The sequence below is a fragment of the Epinephelus moara genome, chromosome 18, assembly GCF_006386435.1.
Source record: "Epinephelus moara isolate mb chromosome 18, YSFRI_EMoa_1.0, whole genome shotgun sequence".
NCBI lineage: Eukaryota > Metazoa > Chordata > Actinopteri > Perciformes > Serranidae > Epinephelus > Epinephelus moara.
In genome coordinates, this window is record NC_065523.1 from 34,584,526 (window position 1) to 34,610,808 (window position 26,283).

The 26,283-nt window shown below is 41.7% G+C and overlaps 4 protein-coding genes across 6 annotated transcripts in view; 3 read left to right on the forward strand and 1 right to left on the reverse strand.

The window, feature by feature from the left end:
- Positions 1-225: 225 nt before the first annotated feature.
- On the forward strand, positions 226-5,310 carry si:ch1073-357b18.4 (uncharacterized protein LOC797129 homolog). The gene is made up of 4 exons (XM_050069231.1): positions 226-688; positions 843-911; positions 2,476-2,768; positions 4,278-5,310. The coding sequence occupies exons 1-4, from the start codon at positions 469-471 to the stop codon at positions 5,157-5,159; spliced, it is 1,464 nt and encodes a 487-aa protein (XP_049925188.1). The 5' UTR covers positions 226-468; the 3' UTR covers positions 5,160-5,310.
- Positions 5,311-5,974: 664 nt separating this feature from the next.
- On the forward strand, positions 5,975-12,687 carry LOC126405489 (GTPase IMAP family member 7-like). 2 transcript variants are annotated; one of them, XM_050069243.1, is made up of 3 exons: positions 5,975-7,042; positions 7,436-7,626; positions 10,818-12,687. In XM_050069243.1, exons 2-3 carry the CDS (start codon positions 7,557-7,559, stop codon positions 11,810-11,812), a joined length of 1,065 nt encoding a protein of 354 aa, XP_049925200.1. In that variant the 5' UTR covers positions 5,975-7,042; positions 7,436-7,556; the 3' UTR covers positions 11,813-12,687. The 2 variants fall into 2 exon arrangements, with proteins under 2 accessions (XP_049925200.1, XP_049925201.1); XM_050069244.1 differs by lacking the exons at positions 5,975-7,042; positions 7,436-7,626 and adding an exon at positions 7,843-7,982.
- A 2,604-nt stretch (positions 12,688-15,291) lies between these two features.
- Positions 15,292-20,053, reverse strand: ccdc97 (coiled-coil domain containing 97). 2 transcript variants are annotated; one of them, XM_050069245.1, is made up of 7 exons: positions 19,599-20,053; positions 19,309-19,509; positions 17,919-18,078; positions 17,518-17,606; positions 17,246-17,432; positions 16,111-16,234; positions 15,292-15,636 (listed from the first exon to the last, which is right to left on the reverse strand). In XM_050069245.1, the coding sequence occupies exons 1-7, from the start codon at positions 19,752-19,754 to the stop codon at positions 15,525-15,527; spliced, it is 1,029 nt and encodes a 342-aa protein (XP_049925202.1). In that variant the 5' UTR covers positions 19,755-20,053; the 3' UTR covers positions 15,292-15,524. The 2 variants fall into 2 exon arrangements, with proteins under 2 accessions (XP_049925202.1, XP_049925203.1); XM_050069246.1 differs by having other exon boundaries at positions 19,333-19,509; positions 19,599-20,051.
- Positions 20,054-23,100: 3,047 nt separating this feature from the next.
- LOC126405462 (myocardin-related transcription factor A-like) overlaps positions 23,101-26,283 on the forward strand; it is a 73,391-nt gene continuing 70,208 nt past the window's right edge. The window contains exons 1-3 of the mRNA XM_050069206.1: positions 23,101-23,236; positions 23,355-23,434; positions 24,056-24,117. The gene's annotated coding sequence lies outside the window, so the exon portion shown is untranslated. The remainder of the gene's footprint in view (positions 23,237-23,354; positions 23,435-24,055; positions 24,118-26,283) is intronic.

A 26,283-nucleotide genomic window follows, 5' to 3' on the forward strand; every position in this document is an offset into this window, starting at 1 on the left:
CTGAGACAGACACAAAATAATAATACTTCCTGTTAAAAACACAGACTGGGTCCTCCTTTAAAAGAATAATTACATGATGGATATTAAACCCTGTTAATCCCATATTGAAGCCTCATTGTTACCATGTACTGTATGTGCGGTCAGGTGACGTCACTGACACAGTTGCCAGCAGCAAATCTGTGCTGAGAGCTGCGCAGCCGCGCTGCGCATCCGTCGGCTGAGGTGGACAGCGAGCGCAGCCATTTCTCTGCCCCTCATGAAAAACATCCAGGGGGGGAGTGACGTTTGTCCATCACGCACATAACTACCCCGACGTGCGGGAGTCATGACGTGAGCAGCACATACCGAGGCTGAACTCATCACCGACTGAGATCCGCGCGCTCCAAACTTTCTCCCAATCCAACGCCTGCGCAGACAAACCGGGCTCTGTCTCCTCCATTAGGCTCATGCTGTGCCTCTGCGTCAGCCATGGAGGGAAATGTGCACGGAGGCTGCAGCGACGTGGCGGTGATGCACGTGAAAACTGAGGCGGTCGATGAGAATCCATCTGCGCTGGTTTTGGGCAGTCAGGAGTCGCCTGCGCCCTGCGGAGATACCGCATGCAGAGGAAGAGGAGGAGGAGGAGGAGGAGGAGGGGATCAGACTGCAGAGGAGCTGGCTGACACGACAACTACTCCTGTGCTGCTGTGTGAGTGCAGACATCAGCTCGTTTATCTCTCAATCACCTTTTTCTTTATTGTGCAAAATAAATTAAGATTAAAAATTCAAATAATCTTTTAACATCTTTTTAAAATTCTTCATCATGTTGACATGAATGTGTCTATTATGTGTGTCACCATCAGATCCAGTGAGCACAGACCGCTTCTTCACCACAGCAGGGGATGGAAAGACTTACCTGAAGATAGCTCCAGGTGAGTGCATCAGTGTGTGTGAGGGGGTCATACTTTTACTGCTGTGATTGTTGTCAGTGTGACTTCTGTCATCACAGTGATTTAAAACACACACTCTAGAGCATGCACACACTACAGGAGAGGAAAAGTCACACACATGACCTTTGATGTGTTAACATGCCTGTTAGTGCTGACAGACTTTTCAAAAAAACAAAAATACCACACCTGGCTAAAATTTATACAAATATATATATAAAGAGATTTTTTCTTAATTAATCTCACCCTCTCCTGGTTTATGGCTGTTTTCAGAACCCAAAATGTTCTGTATCGGAGTTCCAAATATAATGTTGATAATAAAAATGACGCATTTCCATCGTATGTCATGTTAAAGCACTCCATATCTCCATAGCATTAAATATCCAAAATCATTTAAGGTACTTTTTGGGACTCTTAAGCCCCGTTTCCACCAAACAAACAACATTTTCTTAACAAAGAGATTGTGTTGCCGTGAGTCTCTCTCCATTGAATATTTACAAAGAGCGGATTTGTGCATGTAGTCCTCAGGCCGGGAGAAACGACGTGGATTTGGGAGGCATGCTTTCTACAAAAATTCCTGAAATTACACCATTTATCATCAGAAACTTTGGATTTTCAAATTTGCAACCGTCCTTGAACACATCACGTGCGACAAATATCAAATTATATTTCGTCGAAATAACTTCTATGACACATTTAAAATTTGGTGCACCAACTAACCACCAGAGTGTTTTTTCAACTCCAGGATTTCATCTTTTTGACACTGACAGGCTCAGATTGTTATTTTTAGTGTTTGGCAACATGATGGAAAGGATCCCCACAGAGATAGAGCTTTTCATTGAAGAGTAAGATCCTTTTTGTTTAAGCAGAAACACCCCGAAATCATCATCAAACCCACCAGACTCCATTTAAATACTTTCTTTTAAGTCAACAGAAACAAAAAATAAAACTCACAAAAGCCATCTTGGTTCATCTTTCCACTGTTCCAACAATCACCAACTCTGGTTTGGTTGAAACTCTTAATTCACCCAGTTAGATACGGAAAACATGCTGCCTCTATACACACTAAAATTACTGTTTATTTAAATGGAGTCTGGTGGGTCTGGTGATAGAAATTTGGGGGCTGTTCCTGGTTCAACAAAAAGGATCTTACTCTTTAACAAAAAGGTCTATCTCTGTCGGGATCCTTTCCATAATGTTAGACACTTGGAGTAACAATCTGAGCCTGTCAGTGACAAAAATAAGCACTTTGATTGGACGTAAATGAAACATGCCCCAAGTGGTTACATTGCAGCCTGTTTCACCGCTGCTGGCTGAAGCCCTCTCATTCAATACTGGACCAGTTTAAAAAGCTGTTGTTCCCATTACTCACTAAGACAAAAGAACATGGGAAAATAGAGTCCAGGTTGGAAAATGCTGAACTTACCCTTTAGCTCATAATGAAAAGCTGGTCGAGTAAACACATTTTCAGGGCCTCCCACACACATTTACATATGAAGCAACCCCACAGTTTGAAAAGGAAATCTAAATCACCTGTGTCCTCTCTCAGCTTCAGCGATGCCACCTGCTCCTTCAGAGAAGACGCTTCCCTCCGGCTCTGATTTCTCCTCCAAAGCCGTTTTGTGTCTGATAGAGGCGGTCGGGCGCCGCTGGGGCCTCTATGAGACTCGAGAACGCTCACAGCTCTTTCAGAGCGTCCAGGAGGAGATGGCCTCCAAGGGGCACGTGCTTCCTGTCGAAAAGATACGCCGCAAGTGGAACAACCTCATTGTCACATACAAGAGGGTTAAAGACCGCAGCCGGGAGACGGGGCACGCCAAAACATCCTGGGAGTTCTTCGATGTAAGTGTTTCCTTTCAGCACTCTATTTCCTCACAGGGAAAATTTCCCCCAAGGTTGGATCAAATATTAAAATGTCTTTAAAAAATCATCAGACACTTCTTATAGTTTATAAATAATTTTGGGGTTAATTTGGACTTGCAGCTGGCTCAGGAAATGGAACTGGATCAGGTCTGAGTTCTGACCTAGAAACAAGGTACCAACACCAAACCATGTTTCATTGCTGCGCAAGCTAAAGTTTCTTCCATGAGTTTCATACTGAAGGTTAATATTAATCAGAAGACACATCCCACTGGCTGACAATTACTTTCTACTTCAGGGTCTCCATCCCATTTGGCAAAGTCCCTTGAATGTTCTCGCATGGTCTGCCCGTCTATACGCCGTATACAGTATACAGAGTCTTTACAGTTCTAGAAACGTGAATATGTCTCTCAGCTTTGCCAGGCACATTCCACCTCAACAACCTGGCCACCAGAAGAAAACGTTGACATTGTATTTTTCATTTTACATTTGTACATCTTAGCAATGTTTCCAAAGTGACGTAGTTCTGATTGCATTGTCATCAGGAGGTGGAGGGAATAATGGATGGTTTGAGACCTAGGCGAGACGGCTGCCCAGCTGCAGACCAATGTTCAAGACCAACAAACAACAAAACGGTTGTGTTTTAGCAACCCATTGCAGCATTTCTAGAGGCGATTGTGCCATCAAATATGGACATTTTAAACCAAAACATGAGCCTTATCTACCCATAACCAAGGATCAATTGTATACACCCCTTCCACTTAGCCCTACCCCTTTGTTCTACCCAAACATACCCCTTCATTTTGTGTGTTCATGTCTAGGGGTAGAGTGTTCAGAGTCCTGTTGGAATAGAGAAGTAGGGCAAAGTGTTGGGGCTACATGGCCCTCCAAGCAGAGGTGTTTCAGAGGCACACTTTAAACTGAGGGTTATAAGAATTCATTGGCAAAATGGCGTCACAAGCAACAAAAAAATCCATAAATGTTAATTTTTTTGTTAGTACAGATTTAAAAATTCTGACGACCTGCGTATTGTCTTAGTGTGAAGTTGTTTCAATGTATTGCGGTCCTTTTCTTCGTAACAAACATTACCAAAAAAAATAGCTAGTATGCCGATGTCTTGGTAGATAACTGGCTAGCTAGCTGTCGTCCCAGTGAATTAAACAGTGTCCACAGCTCCACCTTTTAGTACCAGATCTGTGTGCTAGGTACCCCAACAGAGGGGGGACCAAACATGGGGACGCTACAGAACGGTTCATTGGTACCATCCACAACTTTTCACAATGGAAACTGAAAAATAAATGTGTCCTGAACTGAACCGGACTGCCTGGTGGATACAAGGCTCATAGTGCTGTGGTAAGAACGATAGTCTCTGCGTCTAACAAGCTCGCAGGGCAGAGTATACTCTTACAAAATCAAAACCTGATCTCCTGATCTGATCACAAATAACTTGAGTTGTTTATTTCCTCTCTCCATCTCTTTATGTCTCTATAGTTGATGGACGCCACACTCTGTGACACTGTTGGCACTCAGATCGTCAGCAACAAAAGAAACAAAGGTGGCAACACTGTTTCCACGCTGCCCGGTCCTTTGGCAAAGATCGCTGCAAAACCACAGGTTCCACAGCCCACCACCATCATCCGCCCGAATGGGGACTTTACTTCGACTGGTGGTGTGGACTCAGTGGGTCAGGGAGCCATCAGCAGTCAAATCATCAGTAGCGCTGCTGCCATTACCTCAGTGACTACAGCCACCATTAGCCCAACAAATGCTCCAGAGCTCAAGCCCCTGATCGTCCTCAACAGTGACATTGTTACAACCAGCATTCATCCAGCTACCATTGTGCCATCTCCATCTTTTATCTCCTCGCCTTGTTTTACAGAGACAGCCTCTACTTCCCCTTCCCTTGGCTCCATTAGCAACGCAGATCTCAACGCGTCACGCTACGTAGGCCGTAAAGCTCAATCATTCCCATCAGGCGTCATACCCTTCCGGCTCAGCAGTGCGCCACTTAGCAACAATCAGAATCTCCTCGGCCTCTCCTCCTCTTTCCCCCATACTTCCTCCTGTCTCACTTCTTCTATCACCACCTCCTTACCTGCAGCAACCATGTCGGGAACCGAGGGCCAGAACCAGAAAGGAAATGAGGAGCAAACAAGCACAACTTTGTTCCAGGAGATTCTGAAGCGACAGGAGGAGCAGGCCTACCTGGACCGAGTGGCTCGCCGCAGGGTGGAAGCCAGAGAGAAGAGGCGCGAGAGGAGGGAGGTGCGGATGGCAGAGTCCCTCGGCAGGATAGCCACAGCACTGGAGCTGCTCTCCTCCAAACAGGACACAGTCATTGCCCTCCTGCAGAGACTGGCTGATCGGAAGTGATGGAGGGTGAAAGCGGGGACTCTGTAATTCTGAGACCACACATATGAAAACTTCTTAACACTCCTACCATGCAATTACCCAGAGTTCCATAATGCTACTGAAAAGGGTTTTACTCTCCTGATTTTGATGTAAATAAAATTCTAGAAAATCATGTAAGCTGCTCACTTTTCTAAAGGTAAGTTTGGTATTTTTAAACCTGGAACAATCATTTATTAAACTGGTCCAGGTCTGGGCGAGAGTGCTTCAGCTGGCAGCCGCAAAACAGGCTGCAATGTAACCACTCTGGGCATATTTGCACCATCAATTTACTTACACTAAAAGTGCTTGTTTTTGCCTATTACAGGCTCGGATTGTTACTCCAGGTGTCTAACAACTTATGGAAAGGATCCCGACAGAGATAGACCTTTTTGTTAAAGAGTAAGATCATTTTTAATTAATCAGAAACAGCCCCAAAACGGCCAGCACCAGTTCAACCAGACTCCATTTAAAAAAACAGTAATTTTAGCATGTACAGAGGCAGTATATTTTCATTTCTAACTGGGTGAATTAAGGGCTTATTTCAACCAAACCAGAGTTAATGATTGTTGGAACTGTGGAAAGACAAACCAAAATGTTTTTGTGAGTTTTATTTTGTTTCTGTTGACTTTGAATAAAGTGTATGTTTTACGATGATAGAATTATAGCATTTTTACATGGAGTCTGGTGACTTTGGCAGTTGCTATTTTGGGGCTGTTTCTGGTTAAACAAAAAGGATCTTACTCTTTAACAAAAAGGTCTGTCTCTGTAGGGATCCTTTTCATAAGTTGTCAGACACCTATTATTATAATCTGAGCCTGTCAGTGGCAAAAACAAGCACTTGTAGTGGACATAAATTGACAGTGTGCGGCTCAGACCAGGGTCCGGCAACAACACAGCTGTGCTCCATTCACTCTAATGCAGTCGTTTCAGATTTGGATTTGGAGCTAAATGTTGTGCCTGGGGCACGTCGTATATTAATGATACTCGTTACCTGGAGAGGTTGGAAGAAGATATACGTTTCTTCCCTGTTCCAAAACCAAAATCAAACCCTGAAAAGTGTAGGGTTAGCTAGCTAGCTACTGAAGATATAGCCTACTGAATGTATACACATGCTGCTTTTGCTTTTTAATGATTATAACAGTGAAACAAAGACCGACCCTGCTGTACAGGAACCAGTGAAGGGAAGCTGGGAAACTTTGCTCATATTCAACCTGCTGTGTGTCATAGTGTGCACAGATGAACGTTGTTTGACTTCCCCTGGAGATCTCTGTCTGGCCGGCAGCAGAGGTCCGGGTGCTGGGGTGAAGCCAAAGTGCCAGTGCAAACTTTGGTTTTATAATAACTGCTATGAAAGGAGGGCATGGTAGTTTGAGAGTACAGTCACTCCCCCAAAGCTCCCAGACAGCGGCCCACCTATAATAATATCATAAACATCTCGAGTTATACTTTGTTGTGTGGTTGGTGTCATATGTCATGAATGGTCACAGGACTTTTATTATGGGTCCTTGAAAAGCTAAGGAGAAGTTTTGACTTTCTGTCCATGAAAACCCATGGGAACCCTGGAGTATCATCCTAAATTACATTTTAATACAAAAAGGGAATTTTGTACTTAAAAGTTAAAAACATTAAAGATACCCACTTGATTTGTGTAACACCAACTTGCAAAGCCTCATATTAGCTTCAGTAGAACTCTATTAAAACAATAAATGTATCCCCATGTGAGTATTGTTTTAAGACAGATGTGAAGGGATGTCCTTCAAGGTGAAAGCTGTGGTCCTGCCTGCTCTTAGAAACCGAACCCACTGACTGTGGATCTCCCAAAGGATTTCCTCACATAACTCAATCAGGACATCTTTGAAATACCGGTAAGTACAATATGTTGCCCACTAGATGGCGCCATTTGCCTAGTTCTTTTTGGTCAGCTGACATTTACAAACTAGTGCAGACACATTGGATTTAAATATTTCCTGTTTTCTTTGGCTGTCTGACCCTTCACAAATAATCAAAGGTTGTTTCATGGTCACACATGCATGGAGAATACAGGATGTGACTTTCATTGGTTTCCATAAGCTAACTAATACATTTTCACTATGAATGCTCTGTATTTCTGCTTAGAAGTTTTACTGCACATTATGCCAGACCTTCATGCTGACAGTCTTTTTCCAGGAAACATTTCTCAGAGCCTTGAACGTGTAAACTGCCGGGCCAGTATCCCGCCTTTGTTACTGCATTCTTTCACTTTCCATTTCACTCGGCAGCAGCAGAGAGAAAGCTGAAGAGTGGACTGATCCACACAGAGAAACTTTGTAAGAACTCTGAGACTTCTTAGAAACAGCTCCGTTGCCCAGAGGCTGCTGCAAACACTGACATTATACAGACATGAAAGTTGGCAGCGCGGGTGAAAACAACCCTAACAACATGCCTGGTGAGAAGGAAGATCAAGGGGAAGGTGATTATGAAAATGAACTCTGAATTCTCTGTTCTCTCTGTCTCTCTCTGTTTTCAGCTGCTCATAAAGACAAATGCTTTGAAATGAACTTTATTTGCATTTATTAACATTTTATGGGGAAAACCCATCACAGGACTTTATAGTCACATGTGTAACGCTTCAGCATACTGTTTCCTGTAAGTTGAGCAGGCGCAGGCATGTCTAAAAAGGGAGTAGGTGACAACGTGGGGGGCTAGTTTAGATTAGTTTCACTTTGCAGCAAAAAAAAGTTCTAGCACTTTATTTGCTCTTGTTCTTCTGCTTTTCTTTGTGTCTAAAAATGGCTAAGAAAATAACGTCACTTCTGTATGATCACAGTGAGTGTGCATTTATTGCATTATAACCCTTTGATATACACGTGGGACGCTCCTCTGTAAGTGGGTTAACACTGACCCTTTTTAGAATCCTTGTATTTAAGTTTCACATAGAGTTTTTTGAAAGTTTGCAATGTGTATGCATAATTTTTAATACGTTTTTAAAGGAAATGAGCAATAAACAAACTACTTATTTCTATATTTGTGGACTTGAGTCACAAACTTGATGACTCAAATCCAAAAAGACCTGCAACTCGATTGAGCTAAACATCAGTGACTCATTACTGAACTTGAACCTTTTGACTTGAAAATACTTGTTACCTTCCCACAAGCCCAAAGATTTAAAAGTATGTGCCAGGAATCAATTAGTTTCCCTTCATTTCCTGAATCAACTCACATAAAGACTTATCAACCCCAGCAAGTCAACACTTATTTCCCTAGACCCACTTATTTCAAACTAATCCGACAGCATCCACTCAAGTTGCAGAGAACAATGAAGAACAAACACTATGTTACTGAGCAAATTTCAAAAAGCATTCAGGATTTTTTAATTTAATACTGTCATGACATTTGTCGAAGGGCGTGTTTGTTTAGGACTTGAAACTTGACTTCAGTCGACTTGGGACTTTACTTTGGACTTGCAAAATGATGACAGTCTTTGCACTCAGGCCCCAAGTCAAGACTGACAAGTCACAACTCAAGTCTTAAGTCCTAAACTTGGAGTTTCGAGTCCTAGTCAAGTCATAACAAGCTCCTCACCAAACATAATGCCATTTTAACATCAGAGTAATAATATATTAAATTAACAGAAATTACAAATGTTTAGTTTGTCCTCTGAGTTTGAACCAATCCAACGGCATCCACTTAAGTTGCAGAGAACAATGAAGAACTAAGATTATGTTACGCAGTGCTAGTTGGAAAAAATTATATCACAGATAATTTTGCTTATACAAAAACTGTGTACTCCTACAAAAAATGCAGTGGTCAACAAAGAGTTGCAGTACACAAAACGTGGGAGTTTAAAATTATCATTACAATTGCCAATTAACTTTGACATTTTAAGTTGCACAAAGATTGGTAAGCTGAGGCTAATATTACACAGTTAGCAAGCTAATGTTTAGCTAACATTAGCTTAACTTAGCTGAGAAAATAATTAAACTTGTGTTAACACATAAATGCAAAATCTAAAAAGCATTCAGGAGTTTTAATTTAATACTGTCATGACATTTGTTGAAGGGCATGTTTGTTTAAGACGCAAAAGTCAGAGTTTAGGACTTTGGACTTGACTTGGGACTTGTCAGTTGGCTTGGGACTTTACTTTGGACTTGCAAAATGACATTCTCGGAACCCATCGGCTGTATTCGGCGTCTGACTTCCAGCAGACGGCGATACAGCCTCTGGGGGCAGACCCCTGATTTTTTGGCATTCCGGTTTGATTTGGGCGGAGGAGGCGAATTTCAGTTTCCGACATATAAGTAAATATGCTGAACCATTGCGATGGATTCAGAGTTTGCAGTGACGCCAATTATGTTCCGCCTCGTTAGTTCACCGCACGGACCGTTTAACCTGGCAACAACTGCAGCCGGCTCAAGCGTGATTGGTCAATATCACACGGACTACAAACAGCCTACAACCGGAAACCAGGGCTCTTCCACTCTTCTTCCGGAAGCAAGATCTCCGGGGTTTGCCTACAGACTCTACATTCACTGAATGTAGAGTCTGTATATAGAGACTAGCAAAATGATGACAGTCTTTGCACTCAGGTCCCAAGTCAAGGCCCAAGTCAAGACTCACCAGTCCCATCTCAAGTCCAAAGTCCTAAATTTTGGGTCTCAAGTCCTAATTAAGTCATAACACGTTCTTGACCAAATATAATGCCATTTTAACATCAGAGTTATAATATATTAATTTCACAGAAATCATGAATGATTTTTAAAATATATATGTAAACACATTTTTGTTAAAGCAAGTTTGTTAAAAAATAGTCTGAGTGGGCGGAAGTTCGCTGCATAGATCAGCCTCTCATTNGCAGCCGGGGCGTTTTTTTCTCCAATCTTAAAGTGAGAGTCGGCGCAGCCAGACCTTTCTTTTTTTGAGAAAGGTCTGGTGAGCGAGACTAGTTAAAAAGTTACTTAGCTGTTAAGCTAATGTTAGCTAAGTATTAGCTTGCTAAATATGTTATCATGAGCCTCATTCTTTGTGCAGCTCCAAAGCTGGAAGTTGTTGCACCTCTCTCTGTAATTTTTGACCCACACATTTTGGATACTAAAGTTCATTTTTTGTTGACCACCGCATTGTTTTGTACACAAACCAAATTATCTTTGGTATCATTTTATCCAGCCAGCCCTCAGTAACTTAACTTCTTTATGGTTCTCTGTTGCACCTCACTTTGTTGCTGTTGGATTGGTTCAAACAAAGTTGATCATCATTTCCGGAATTAGGTGTCGACTTCCATTTTAATGCGAGTTGATTGAGGGAAGGAAGGGAAAATAATTGCCTTGTGGCACAGTTTTTAAATATCATACTTTCCAGTCCTTTTGCTTTGGGGTAGGTATCAAGTATTTTCAAGTCCAAGTCCAAGGGTAGTCATTGGTGTCTTTTTTGAGTTTGTCGAGTCTATAGTCATCAAATTTGTGACTTGAGTCTGAATTAAGTCCAGTTCATTAACTCATGTCCACACCTCTGGTATTTGCCTCTAAAATCGAGTATGCGTTAAACTAAAGTGTTCACCATCAAGCATACAAACTCAGAAATGAGAGCAATAGTGATCAAGGCAAGATCAGCATTTACTTGTGTTTAATTGTTTAGTAAGATGTTTCCTATTTGTTGAATTCACAGAGCCCTTGAGGATCATGCTTCTAGGGAAGAGCGGGGTAGGCAAGAGCTCAAGTGGGAACACCATCCTCGGGCGACAGGCGTTCGTCTCAGACATGAGGCTGGAGAGAGTCACTAAATACTGTGAAAGGGAATGCGGGACCGTTAAGGATGTGCCCGTCTCTATCACTGGGACAGTGAGCAATGTGCCCGTTGCTGTGATCGACACACCCGGCTTTTTTGAGACAGACCGCAACAAGGAGGTGATTGTGCGAGATATTCTCAAGTGTGTCAAACTCCTGGAACAAGGACCTCACGTCTTTGTGTTAGTGTACCCCATTGGAAGGATGACTAAGGAAGACCAAGATACCAACAAGCTGATCGAAGCAATATTTGGCCCAAGAGTGTGGGACTACACCATCGTGCTGTTCAGCCATGGCGATCGTTTGGAGGGAAAAACCATAAACGATGTGATCACAAAGAGTGAAGTCAACCTCCGCAACTTCATACGCAAATGCACCGGTGGCTTCCATGTCTTCAACAACAAGGACCTGCAGGACCAAGCACAGGTGACGAGCTTCGTGGCAAAGATCCAGACCCTGATGGCCCTGAATGGAGGGGGTCATTACAGAACGGCCCTGTATCCCAAATCGGAGAGGATGATTAGGGAGAAACAGTTGAGCATCCTGGCGGAGAGAAATAAAGAAATCACCGACAGGGAGGAAAAGCTGCCAAATCGTTTCAAGGATGAAGAGCTGAAGATGGAGAAGAAGAAGCTGTGGAGGAGAGAGGAGGACAAAGCAAGAGAGGCCGCAGAGAATTACATCTCCAACAGATTCTTAATTCGGAAGAGCATCACCATACTGGGAGGAATAGCAGTGTTCGGTTTTATTTGTAACACACCGACTGTATGTTTTCTGATAGGAGTTGCAGTTGTCATTTTGATTTCCTTCAGGGAGTCTATTCTTAATCTGGCTATTTCAGGGAAAAACACATGGCCTCGTAAGAAAAATCAATAGGTGTAGTCTGAGATATTGACGCATTGTTAAGCCCGGGTCAGACCAAAGATTTGCAATGAGACAAAACCGTTTTACATTGCAGAGAGAAGTTGCAGCGGGGTGAACTGACCGGTCTCAGCTCAGCTCAAGCCGGCTGATGGTGTCACCTGTGACTCAGCTTGTTGAGTCACCAGTCGGCTTGTAGTGAAGTCAGCTGGTCAAGTCAACTTGAAAGCAGACGTTCACTTCTTGGGGCATTTTCTGACACCAGCCTTCTGTCCCCGCTGAGCCCAAGTCCATCTCATTTACATCCCTGCAGCTGTTGGCACGTACGGGCTCATGCTGTTTTTGAAAAGCTTTCGGATACGGATGAAACGAAGCAGTGCCACTGGAGATAGTGGAGGCCGTGTAGCATAGTTCAAGCAAGGTATGACGGCAGGAGACGGTGAAGGCATTAAAAAAATGGCGGAACAAAATATTTAAGGGCCTTGCAGTCCACCATCATAGAAAACGCTGCCTCCATTTAAAAGGTACATTAGTATGACCTCCTCCATTGTTGCCTCGTTGCAGACGAGTTCCAACTTGTCTTGGGGTGAATCTTTGGTCTGAAGTGAGTTTTAAGAATGACTCATCTACATCCATATTGCTCAAGTCTATAATGGATGTTCAATTGGTGTAATGGATTTTATTCCAAACAATCCGTTTGATAAAAATGTTTTTGTAAATGTAACAGTTTATAATTCAAAAACAGAAAAGAGTGTTTGTTTTTATAGCTTTCTTACTCGCTTTAATCCACTCGCACATGACGCAACTGTGAAAATAGCAAGAAAAATATATTGTGTTTCAAGTGATTCAGTGTTTTATCATCAATAAGTGTCATTAATAAAATAAATGAATTTCTCAAGCAGTTAATCTGTGTATGTTATTATTATTTTGTCGTGTGCATGTGCCTGTAAGTGTGTGTCACTGCTGGTCGGGCCTTCACCATCAGCTGAACGTCATTGTGGTCATGAGTGTGTGCTGCTCAGTGTTTCAGTTTGTTTCCTCTGTTGAGGGGCAGATGAGGTAAGACACTGCTATTTTAATTTTTTCAGCAGTTAGTCCAGTGATTCTGAACAAAGGTGAAGTTGTTTTTATAGTTTGATGTAGCCTGCTGCAGTTTTATGAAACGAGTATGCATGGCCAGAACAAACAGACGTTATGACATGATGCACAGTGTGTTTGCTCACCTGTTTGCTGTGCACCAGTCATAGCAGGCAGAAATTCCTGATGAGTGCACAGTACATACAACATACTGATGATAATCTTATGCCTTGGTATAGAGCATGTAGTAGCAGATAGTAGGCCTAGAGCATCTGCTTCTTCAAAAACAAATGAGTCATGTACAGCTTGGCATGAATTAGTCACACACATTTATGGGTCAGTTAAAAGATGAGTGAACTTCTGCTTTGTTTCTGACTGGGACACTTAAAGGGGAACTACGCCATTTTAAACCCATTTTATCCCAGTGGTGTCAGACAGTTCAAAAAGATTTTAGTAAACATAAACAACTCTTTCCCAAATTCAAAAACTACAGTGCTAAAACTCAAATTTGTGATGTCACAGGGTATGGAGTCTGGAGCTGATCCACATACAGTGAATGGTGAGAGGTGTTCTAGATGACACAGAGAGCAGCCACGGGATACACCTTAGTTTATGGGGACATTTTCAGTTTCAGACCTGAGAACCCTACAACAGAATTAGAGCTCACTTGAGTAGAAAAAGAAAACAAACATACTGTGGGTCAATAAAAATCAGTGTTCTATTCATTGTCCAGGGCGCAGCTCCGGACTTTATACCCTATGACATCACAAGTTTGAGACTAACTTACCACAGACATGCAGAGGGCTGCACCACCTGTCCTACATAGTCGCAAGACATATAGATGTTGTAGTTGTTTAGTGTCTCTTTGTGGTTGTTTTGTATCCTATTGGTCATTTGACTCTCCTTGTAGATGCTTTGGTTCTTTGTTCTCATTTTCAGTCTCCTTGTAGTCATTCTGAGTCTCTTTGTAGTCACTGGGTCTCTTTGTAGTCATTTTGAGTCTCTTTGTAGTTGCTTTGCATTTCTTTGTAGTCATTTTGAGTCTCCTTGTAGTCACTGGGTCTCTTTGTAGTCATTTTCAGTCTCCTTGTAGTCATTCTGAGTCTCTTTGTAGTTGCTTTGCATTTCTTTGTAGTCTTTTTGAGTCTCCTTGTAGTCATTTTGAGTCTCCTTGTAGTCACTGAGTCTCCTTGTAGTCATTTTGAGTCTCCTTGTAGTCACTGAGTCTCCTTGTAGTCTTTTTGAGTCTCTTTGTAGTCTTTTTGAGTCTCCTTGTAGTCACTGAGTCTCTTTGTAGTCATTTTGAGTCTCTTTGTAGTCTTTTTGAGTCTCATTGTAGTCTTTTTGAGTCTCCTTGTAGTCACTGAGTCTCTTTGTAGTCATTTTGAGTCTCCTTGTTGTCACTGAGTCTCTTTGTAGTCTTTTTGAGTCTCATTGTAGTCTTTGAGTCTCCTTGTAGTCACTGAGTCTCTTTGTAGTCATTTTGAGTCTCTTTGTAGTCTTTTTGAGTCTCATTGTAGTCTTTTTGAGTCTCCTTGTAGTCACTGAGTCTCTTTGTAGTCATTTTGAGTCTCCTTGTTGTCACTGAGTCTCTTTGTAGTCTTTTTGAGTCTCATTGTAGTCATTGAGTCTCCTTGTAGTCACTGAGTCTCTTTGTAGTCATTTTGAGTCTCTTTGTAGTCATTTTGAGTCTCCTTGTAGTCACTGAGTCTCTTTGTAGTCATTTTGAGTCTCTTTGTAGTCTTTTTGAGTCTCCTTGTTGTCACTGAGTCTCTTTGTAGTCATTTTGAGTCTCCTTGTAGTTGCTTTGCATTCCTCTGTAGTCATTTGGAGTCTCCTTGTAGTCATTCTGAGTCTCTTTGTAGTCACTGGGTCTCTTTGTAGTCATTTTGAGTCTCTTTGTAGTCACTGGGTCTCTTTGTAGTCATTTTGAGTCTCTTTGTAGTCACTGAGTCTCCTTTTAGTCATTTTGAGTGTCTTTGGAGATGTTTTTGTTCTTTGTACTTATTTTGAATCTCCCTGTAGTTGCTTTGCATCTCTTTGTAGTCATTTCGAGTCTCTTATAGATGCTTTGTTTGTCTTTGAGGTCATTTTGTGTCCCTTCATAGCTGATTAAGTCTCTTTGTGGTCATTTTGAGTTCTCATTTGTCCACTCTACTGCATGCATTGATGTAAAGAAACATCCTGAAAATGTAGTTATATTGACGTCCTCTGGGATGATTTTGTATTTAACTGGCTGACGGCTGATTTACATTTATTAGTATAGATATCTTGGTAACAATGTTCTCAGCTCTCATGCATTAACCCAAAAACTAAACTTAAATGTGAATCTTTACAATGTAAATTTTTTCATGATAAAATGAATTTCCTCTTGTAATGAAATCTGTGTTCTTTGTTAGGCTTCTGCTGATATGTGCAGATGAAAACAGAAGTTTTATTTGTGCACGTGAACAGAAAGTCATCACTCTGACATTTAGCCTTTTAGTTAGAAGGACACCATATTTATATTTGCAAAAAGACTCCAACAGTATTTGTAATCAGCCACGTTTGCATTCACAAGTCAAAAATAGAACACATCCTTATTTTGTACATTTGTATTTACAGTTCAGCCACAGCAGTGAGTGTGAAACATTTGTTACGACCACAGCCACTATTCTGTCATGTCTTCCTCCTCTTCATCATCATCTTCATCAAAGTATTTATCCTCTGCATCTCTGCTGACTATGTCCAAGTTGTCGTAGTCTGGATTCTCGTCCACCTCACTGTAATAGACACACAAACAAACACAAGGTAATGACGAAGATTTAGACCCAGACTATGAACTGCCTGCTGACCTGCTAGCCAAGGCTCAGTGAGTGAGAGAAATGTTTGACGAAGAGGAGGAGGATTTCAGCGTGTCTGCCGGTTTCCAAGATGACTGGAAAATGGGCAATTATCATCCACTCCGAAAGAGCCAGGTTTTAGGAGGATGTTTTCAAACAATGCTTAGGTTTTAGAGTTGTTTTTCAGGCGGCTTTGGGAATCCACTCGATCAAGGAACCCACCAGACATGGGGTACGGAGGACAACATACATGAATATTACAATCATAAACACTCAGTCAAACTTAGATAAACAATAGATAAGAGCTCTGAAAATTCTGGATACACTGTTACACCACACACTGTTTAATGTCTGTGTAACAAAAATGCAGCCTTTATATTGTATGAATGCCAGCTGAGTGGCGGTGTGACTGACCTGTAGTTGAAATCCTTGTCTTTGCCATCTAGGAAGCGCTGATGCATCTGACTGATGAACTCCTCCTTGAGCAAAGCCTTCTCCTCTGCGGTGGGCTCCCATTCTTTCTGCTGGACAGTGTTATCTACAGCAGGAACAAGGAGACAGATCATAAAGTAATGGACATTTACTCCATGACGTCACCCGTTAGTTTGAGGACTCAGGTTTTTAAGCCTTGAGTTTGACCTTTTGATCGTCACCATCTTGGATCTCTGGAGCCAGAAGTAATTTTTTGGCCGACAAAGTGGAGTTGTGGGGGAAATGGGGGTCTGTGTGGTTTGACTCCCTTTTGGAGCCAGGCTCAGGTGGCCATTTGAGGAACTGCAGTTTTTGACACTCCCACATTGGATTAATATCAGCCCCAGAGGTTGCTGCTTCAGAGAGACACAAAATGACTAATGGAGACAGAGAAAAAAGGAGAATACATCCATCCATTTTCATCCACTTATCCGGGGCCGGGTCGGGGGGGCAGCAGGCCAAGCAAAGCACCCCAGACGTCCCTCTCCCCAGCAATGCTTCCCAGCTTTTCCTGGAGGACCCCAAGGCGTTCCCAGGCCAGATGAGATATGTAATCCCTCCAGGGTGTTCTGGGTCTGCCCCGGGGCCTCCTACCAGTGGGAACCTGATCAGATGCCCGAACCACCTCAACTGACCCCTTTTGAACTACTCCGAGCTCCCTCCAGATGTCCGAGCTCCTCTCTAAGGCTGAGCCCAGACACCCCATGGAAGAAACTTATTTCTTCTGCTTGTATCTGCGATCTCATTCTTTCGGTCACTACCCGGAGCTCATGAGCATAGGTGAGGGTTGGGACGTAGATGGACCAGTAAATCGAAAGCTTTGCCTTCTGGCTCAGCTCCTCTTCACCACGACAGTTTGGCGCAGTGCCCTCATCACCGCAGAAGCCTCGCCAAACCGCCGATCCATCTCACGCTCCATTCTACCCTCACTCGTGAACAAGACCCCGAGATACTTGAACTCCTTCGCTTGAGGCAGTAACTCTCACCCAACCTAGAGGGGGCAATCCACTGAGAATCCAAGGAGAATTCAAGCTGCAAGGGCAGAGAAACAACATTTTATAACTTCAGCCTCTCTCACCTTCGTCGTCATCCTCCTCCTCCAGTGCTCCCTCCTCTCTCTCCTGCTCCTCCTGCAGGCGGTTCTGGATGAGACGCTCCTGGTAGGAGTTGAGGAGGAGGTGGGCGAGCCCTCCTGTGCCTCCCGCCGGTGCCCCTGGTCCCCCCTGTGCATTGTCCAGCATGGCCTCCTGGGAGCGCTCAAACACCTGAAACATTCGTCATTCAGAACTTACTACAATACTGCCTCAACTGAACTGTTAATGATGAAATATCTCTGCATCATGCTCTCACCTCCTCATCAGTCAGGTACTGGCCAATATATTGTTCATACAGCAGTGGCTCCCTCATCCTCATCTGCTCCTCACTGAAATACTCACCCTCTAGAGGAGGGGATACGGCAGAGGGACAAAAGGGATGACACAGTGGGAGGGAAAGAAGTACTTCGTCAGGTGTACAGTACATAGAATACAACACTGCCAGTGATTAGTGTAGGGATTGCTGGGGCGGCAGTGAAGTAAAGAAACCAAAACTATCTGCACAATACCACAAGTGGCAAGTGGAAAATATGTTATGTAAACTGACCTTTTAAAAAGAGAGCGGACACTTTTAGCCCATTCTAACGCAGCTACAGTAAAATGAATTTATCAATATCAATATTTTTTTTGTTTCAGCTGACAAAACAAATCCCCTACCCCTCTGCAGGGCTCTGAGGGCAGCATAGCGGTGGTTTCGAACCCTCGTCCTGTTGGTGCATCCTGCTGCTCGTCTCTGTATCACCTTGCTGTAGTGAGCAGCTCGTGGATCTGAGCTGACGTGGGCAAACGCTGGCAGGTCCTGGGGCTTGAGGCAGGCCTAGAAATGGGGGGAGAGCAGATAACACAACGACAGGAAAAGGTTAGCACAAAAACTATGTTGTCAGTTTGCTAGATACTTTTGCCAAATGATGACTGTGCTGTGCCTCATGATGCTTTTTTTAAATTTGTGATATCAGGCTATATAAATAATGTTAAGTTTTTAATCATTTATATCAAGTAATTTCAAATAAAAGACATGAAACACCGAGAGACTGATAATATCCTCTTGTAAAACTGGTAAAGTAAACCCAGTAACTGTCACTACAGCTCTCTCCACCTGCACGTTAAAGATATGCTATGCAGGATATTCTTAAAAAACATTGTATAATCTCGTAAAAGTAATCCCTGTCAATCATCACCCACGAGAAGTGTGTGTCAGTGTATTCATCTGCAGAGATCCTGCCCTGTGCTTGTATTTTCTTACCAGTATTTTCCTCTTATTTGCTGTGTTTGGGATGTTCATAAGCAAACAACTTTAGGAGCTGCGCCTTGTCAAAATAAACCGATATGACTGGACCATGTGTGACTTTAATTTGAAAGGACAGACACAGGAAGTGTCCACGCTCAGCAGTCAGACAGGAGTCAGGTTAATTTCCAGGGCTGGTACCTGCGGTTATTCCACAGGCTAGTTAATAACATGTCGGGCAGGAAATCCAAAGTGTGGGATCATTTTGAGAAGGTGAAGGACGAACCCAAGGTGATATGTAAACTCATCTTCATTGGTCGACTACAAACATGACGTATCATCTGAAACATGGAAGTAGCTACATGCCCATTAGCCCACAGCGTCATTAACAGGCGGCTCGCTCAGTGTGTGACGTGCACTTGTAGATAAAATATAGGCCTATATTAATGAAGGTTCATTAGTACGGTTTTGTATTTCTCTGTAATGTAGCACAGTGTTAACAATGTTACTGATACTATTCTTTCTCACACCTTCAACTCAAACCACCAAAATATATCATTTAATCATTACATTCATATCCTCAGAAGATGATCACTAACATTAGGTAGGGAAAAAGCAGATATATCGATAACTCTGTTGGTTATTTGTCAAATAAGTTGTTACATATCGGCATAACATATATCGGCAGAAAGTCTAATATCGTGCTACCAGCCTATATAAAGTCCCCTTTCAGCTGCTGCTTGATTATATAAACACGTATATGCGGGCAAATAAACACACACACACACACACACACACACACACACACACACACACACATACATTTGCTGAGCCGTGCACACGTACATGGTACCTCTCCAGGAACACCAGGGGTCTGCTCCTGTACTGCTGCAGCAGCTCCTCTCTGCGCTCCTTCAGGCTCAGCTCAGCCTCTCCTTGCTGCTGGCTCTTCACCAGGCTCCCACTCTTGGCTACGGCCTCTATCATGTCATTTACACACGTGGACTCAGCGTGGCTCGCGTTCTGTGTGATAAGCATAAACACAGTCATGATATTGTGTGTAGATATGTGCATTATAAGCATTGAAACAGAGCTGATGCTGTCAGTCTCACCTGGGTGTGCTCCCGTGGCTGCTGGGTGGCTGTGGGGTAGATTAAATCACATCTCTCGGACCGTGTCACCGGGTCTTCTTCCGGTAACTCACCCTTGCGTTTAGTCTCACTCAGACACGGTTGTGTTTTAACCGGTGGGTCGATTTCACCCCACATAACTAACTGATAACTAGCAACGTGTTTCCAGTGGCTCTCTTTATGAATCTACAGTGAACTAGCACAAGCTAGCTAACGTTCATGTACGTCGTCAAATTAAATTTAACTTGACGTTAGAGAACTGAATATGTTGTCATGGATACCGAAAATGTCTGGTAAGTTTTCCCGATTTGGTGTCAACATTCCCATGTGGAAAAAGTAATTAATAAGAGGTTAATTACACATATTTGTTTCACTTGTGTAGCATTAGCTGTGTTTTGCCGCCATGTTGGTCCGTCACAATTACTGGCCCCTCCTCTGTTGTGACCGAAAGAATGGTTCCGCTGTTGATCTTGTCGCCCTCTGGTGGAAGCTTTGTGACCATAGAGAGAAGTGGAGTATTATACAGATAAAAAAAGAAAAACATGGAGATATATTGTAAATGTGTAATCATAAAACAGATCTGCAAGTATACAAAGCAAAGTCCACAAATATGATATAAGTCCACCAAAGACAGCGTATAATAGAGGGAATTGCCTTGTTGTTTACAAATACTTCCGGGTAGAAAACCAGCAGAGTTTAGCTATATATATATATATATATATATATATATATATATATATATGTGTATATATATATGTATCTCACATTTTTCACGTCACTATATCACCGTGTAGACTAATCTGCTGTTTGTAAAGTCTATAAACACAATGATTGAACAAACATTACTATTTCTGTGTGCACGTTTTGTAATTAATAACATGGTTATCGTAGATTAGCTGGGCTAACTGTTAGCTGTTAGCCGTTAGCGGTGTCTTTAATAACCTAATAACTCAGTAACTCAATAAACGGTCCGTGAAAAAAATATATTTTCCAGCAGATATCGTAGTTACAACATGATTGAGCTAGCAAAGCAGTTTTGTGTTGCTATGTGTGGTATTTATTTAGTTTTGGGAAATCACGATGTCTAGAAAGCATCAGTGGCTGCAGCTGACAGAGACAGCTAACAGCAGCAGCAAAGCTAACATCAGGACTTCATCTGTTAAAAGCCTCCCGTTGTCGGATACGATATGAAACTACTCCAGTTTGCTCAATCATGTTGTAACTAAGACATCCGCTGGAAAAAATATTTTTTTCACGTGACGTTTATTGAGTCACTGAGTTATTACAGACACCGCTAACGGCTAACAGCTAACGGTTAGCCCAGCTAATCTACGATAACCATGTTATTAATTACAAAACGTGCACACAGAAATAGTAATGTTTGTTCAATCACTGTGTTTATAGACTTTACAAACAGCAGATTAGTCTAAATGGTGATATAGTGACGTGAAAAATGTGATATATATATATATATATATAAATAAACTCTGCTGGTTTTCTATTTGTAAACAAGGCGATTCCCTCTATAGCAGGGTGTAAGATGCAGGCAGGGACAACGTACATGGTATGGGACGCCACGCCATGACCAAGTGGCTGGCATAGTGTGTAGGAACATGTGCACTGAGTGTGGGCTGGAAGTCCCGAGGTCACAATGGAAGACTGACTGGCAACCACACATCGTGCTGATCAACAAACAACAGAAGAGTGCAGTGGTGACAGATTATTAGAGGAAGGTGATTTTATATTTTATGATTTCTTCCTGTTATTATTACTACTGGCCTAAGTAGTATAACCCCACACTTCAATGCCACTGCTAAAGTATGTACAACACTGATTGCAAAGTAGAATGCGATGATTTGCAAATCCCTTTTGACCCCTATTTAATTAAACACAGTACAAACACAAGATATTCAAAGTTCCAACTGATAAACTTGCTGTTTGACAGTATACTCACTCTGAATCTGATGCCTGCAGCACATTTCAAAACAGCTGGGACATGTTTACAAGTGTGTTACATCAGCTTTTCTTTTTAACAACACTGACGTTTGGGAGCTGAGGACACTAACTGTTGAAGTTTTGAGAGTGAAATTTCTTTCTCAAAATTCACAAGCGGCCCCCAAAATCTTCAAGATTTGAAGGCTGTGTGTGTAAGAATGGGCCAAAACCCCATCTGAACACTAAGACACATGAATTTCTCCATAGAGGAAGAGTCTTGAAGCTGGCATTGCAAACAAAGGCTCCTCCAAGTACTGAATAGATTTCTTTTACTGCGTTCAACACTTTTCCTGTGTCATTCTACTGTATTGCACATAATTTTAATGGACTGAAATGTTAGGATTGCTTCATCATTATAATTGTATTGAGCTAACTGAGTTAACCTCTTTGTTTCTCTACTGACCACCTACCTTTCTGGCTCCTATTTAGAAAAACTATATATTTTGTGTCTGTTTTACATTTCTATTTATGATTTTTATGATTTAGAAAGATGCTTAAAAATTAACATAGCTTTCACTGATAACCTGTGAAGAAGTCAAGCAGTGTAATGTTTTTTAAAAGCATCAAATATTTTTTTGACGATAGAAAAAAACAACGACAAACAAAGAAGTCATCGAGACAGACAAAACAATATAAGAGCCAGAGTAAATCTTTAGATTAAAACATTAAACAAACAGCACAAAGAACTGTTTTTTGCAAGTTTGTTATTTAATTCAATTCAATTTAATTTAATTTACTGTTTTTTGCAAGTTTGTTATTTAATTCAATTCAATTTAATTTAATTTAATTTATTTTTATTTTTTTTTAATTTTATTTTATTTTATTTTATTTTATTTTATTTTATTTTATTTTATTTTATTTTAATTTAATTTAATTTAATTTAATTATTTTAATTTAATTTAATTAAAAATGGTCCCAGTGTACTGTTTAGTTTCATTTTCAAGTACTAAAAAAAAATAAGGGTTTGGAATTGCTAAATTTGGATTTCTGAATATAATATGTTCCTGAAAAGATCATCAAATTGGTTACATAAAGGCCTAATTGTTTATTATTATTATTTTATTTTTATTATTATTATTAGGGCAGATACTAAACAGGAATTTTCCCAGTAAAGAGAAACTTCAGAGTCAGTGTCATCAGCAATAAACCGGGATATATCTTTTCTAAATGTGTTGGTGTTGTCGGGACATTGCCAGAACAGGTGCAGGATTGTTTATGGACACATAGTGTCACTTAAAACTTTACAAAATTGCAATTGTATTTATTTTATTTTAGTTATCTCTTAAAACTCCATGGTATTAATATCACTCAACCAAACAATGATAAATATGTTTCCAAGTAAACAAACTAAAGTTAGTAAAGGTGAATCCTGTTTTATCAGGACAGGTGAGTGTTCCCTGAACGTCTCACTCTCGAGCCGAGCAGCGCGCGGCAGCAGAGAGGTGCCACTCCCACTGGAATAAAACACACAAACACTGAATATCGTGTGTCCACGGCTCTGTCATCATGGCAGCGTTCAGAGGACAAACAGCTGGCAGATGAGACTGGCTGTGTGGTGGGTCGGTTCCGCGTTAACGGGACTTCGGGACAGTCTGTGAAGATGCTGACGTCGTTTCGAAACAACAGTAAGTATTATTCTAAAACCTTTTCTCCTGGTGTGGTCAACAATAAGAGCTGTATGTTGAAATTATAATTTCTCCCCCTGGATGACTTCACAATGTTTGTGTCGTACAAACTTGTCAGCTTCTCCAAAAACTCTGCTCGTCTCCTGGTTGGACCCGACAGTAACATGGACACCTGACAGGACCACACAGAAAACCAAGGTACGTATTTACAACAGAGCTGACCGCACTGCATGCTGGTCACTGTTAAACTACTGTTACACTCACTGGCCACTTTATTAGGTACACCTTGCTAGAACCAGGTTGGACCCCCTTCTTAATTCTTGGTGTCACAGATTCAACAAGGTGCTGGAAACATTCCTCAGAGACTACATGACTAAACGCATTGAGCTGCTGATTAGCTATTTGCGTTGATGAGCAGTTGAACAGGTGTACCTAATAAAGTGGTGGGTGAGTGTATGCAGCTTCTTTGCAGCACATGAGTCTGGACAAACATGGATGTAAACTCTAACTGGTTTGCAGAGGTGTGCATGCGCGAGGTGGTCATTCTAGTTTTTAAATACTCCACCTGTTTCCACAGAGACTTGTTTTCATTAGTCTCCAGTCTGGCAGAGAGCTTCTTAACCTTTTCCTCCTGACAGGCTGCTGCTCTGCACATTTCAGAGGTGAGCTTTCAGAAACTCCACCTCAGTAGAGCGTTGTTTCTTTCTTCGTCGGAGTCCAGGGCTGTTTAAAACATACTGTAGATTCGGGCTCAGCATTGTCAGCAACTGCTTCTATTTGTCATGTCATCCATCCTAATTCCTCTCACTTTGTTTTTAGTGTAAGTGGATCCAGTGAGATGGAAACACCCGGGTGCTGGTTTAACAGGAAATAAAGAGCAGGTATGTACATCAGCAGCTGAGAGACAATCTTTCTGTCTTCTTTATTAATCTGACATAGGCGGCTGTTTCGGCAGCAGTTATGAATTTTAACCAGCTTAGATCATCAGCTGGATTTCCACTTTACTCCACTCAGCAGTAATTGAGAGATGTAGTAAATGTGTGAGGCTGTTATGGTTTGTATCTGCTTTGCTGCAGACAGCCAGGTCAGGTTCAAGTTGACTTAATGACTGTTCGAATAGCCTGCACTCAATACATTATTTACATTCCAACACAAACACCTCTGGATATTTTGAAGCTAAATCAAGCCAGTGTCGCCCTGTGTCCTTCTGCTTGTCGTCCCTGGAGATTAACCTGACTCATACATGTGCATATTTAAGACACTTTTACAGGCGTCTTGTTTTAAAATGAATCAGCTGGAGACAGAGGTTTTAACCAACATGAGAAACAGTGATGCTGTCGTGCTCTGTCTCAGTTTAGATTATCATTGTTTTGGCTGCTTAAGAGTTAACAGATGAAGGCTGCACAGGACAGCTGCCATGTGCACAGCAGAGTAAATGTTAGGCAGTACTTTATTTGACAATGACATGTGATCGTTTTGCTTTTCCTAGATAAATAGAGGTTCAGGTGGCTGATTAGTAAACACTGGAGCTGCATAAACACAACTACATTATGGTGAACACAGAAGACTGCAAGTCGCACAGTGTAGTACTCTAAACCATCACTGTAGTATACATAGTATTTTTGTATGCCATGATCAATGTTAGTATCTATGCAGTGACTAACTCAGACATTATTAGCAAATCATAGTGGGGTGTAGACACACAACTGTTATTACTGTTTCAGACTGACACAGTTGTCGTTTTCACAGCTAGCACCCACATTGTGTAAATACAGCTCGTAAGTTGCGTGTTTCCGTTTCCAGTACATGGGACCTTAGACATCGATTTCTCATAATGTGTTTCAGTGGCTAGATGAAAATTATTTTCTGGTCCTGTTTGAATTGTGCCACAAATTTCACATATGTGAATTTTTTATATATTTTTTCGTGCAAAGAAGGCTACAATTTAGCGGGAAGAAATTTGATACCGCTGCTCTCGACGCGTATGATATACGTCACCACCATGGCTGTGTCTCTGGTACACTTCACCGCCTTCTTCCAAGGAGAGGACAAAAGCCTTAAGCGTGGCGAAAACCACTGCAAGTCTGGACATGTGGAAAGTTTCGGCTACGTCAGCATCTTGATCTGATGGCTCCGTAGATCACGGCAGAAGACGCAGCAGCAGCACTGTGAGTTGAGAAGTGGAGGGAAAGTGTGATGACTTTCCACAGCCTTTAACTGAAGAGTCATACAATAAACTGTCAAACTCTTAACATGAAAAAATATTATTTAGACCCACACAAAACATTTGTGTAATCCCAGGCATTTAAAGACTGGAACCAGAAAATAATAATCGGTGACTATTTTAGTAGTCGACTAATCGCTTTGAGTCATAGAAAAGTACTGTAAAAGTACCCAAAATACTCTTATTGCAGATTCTTATGTTCAAATATTGGCAGCTTTGCACACTCTCCCATGACAGTGAACTAAAACCCTTTGGTGTGAGTACGAAACAAGACATTAGATGATATAATTTTGGGGTTTGGGAGAGACAGACCGACATTTTTCAACATTTTAACACATTTTTCGATAAAACGATTAGTCGACAATGAAAATAATCGTTAGCTGCAGCCCTAGTACGCAGTATGTGTACCGAGCAGGACGTTGCACATTTATCAGCCACCATACATGCCAACCCCAATATGGCTGCCTTAAGCTAATTTGGACTATAATACCCTGGCCAATTTTTCCATCCAGCTCTAGCTAAGTCTGAAGTTACCTCTGAATTCTCAAAGTGAAGTGTCAAAATATTAAAAGTAAAATGGGTTTGCATAAAAATACTGCATATCTTGGAAAGCTATTAGGTCTGTTATTCAGTTAGACTCAGTGTTTCCCTTAAAGGGATAGTGCACCCAAAAATGAAAATTCAGCCATTATCTACTCACCCATATGCCGATGGAGGCTCTGGTGAAGTTTTAGAGTCCTCACATCCCTTGCGGAGATCGGCGGGGGGAGCAGCTAGCACACCTAATGGCAGACAGCGCCCCAGACTAACGTCCAAGAACACA

Bases quoted from the DNA above. Each gene is read 5' to 3' on its own strand.
- si:ch1073-357b18.4 (XM_050069231.1), top strand. From the start codon at position 469: ATGGAGGGAAATGTGCACGGAGGCTGCAGCGACGTGGCGGTGATGCAC. The intron at 689-842 runs GTGAGTGCAGAC...TGTCACCATCAG, and splicing joins AACTACTCCTGTGCTGCTGT to ATCCAGTGAGCACAGACCGC. The intron at 2,769-4,277 runs GTAAGTGTTTCC...ATGTCTCTATAG, and splicing joins CATCCTGGGAGTTCTTCGAT to TTGATGGACGCCACACTCTG.
- LOC126405489 (XM_050069243.1), top strand. From the start codon at position 7,557: ATGAAAGTTGGCAGCGCGGGTGAAAACAACCCTAACAACATGCCTGGT. The intron at 7,627-10,817 runs GTGATTATGAAA...TTGAATTCACAG, and splicing joins GAAGGAAGATCAAGGGGAAG to AGCCCTTGAGGATCATGCTT.
- ccdc97 (XM_050069245.1), bottom strand. From the start codon at position 19,754: ATGTGGGGTGAAATCGACCCACCGGTTAAAACACAACCGTGTCTGAGT. The intron at 19,510-19,598 runs GTGAGACTGACA...CTTATCACACAG, and splicing joins AGCCACGGGAGCACACCCAG to AACGCGAGCCACGCTGAGTC. The intron at 17,607-17,918 runs GTAGGGGATTTG...CCCCTCCTCTAG, and splicing joins CCTCAGAGCCCTGCAGAGGG to AGGGTGAGTATTTCAGTGAG.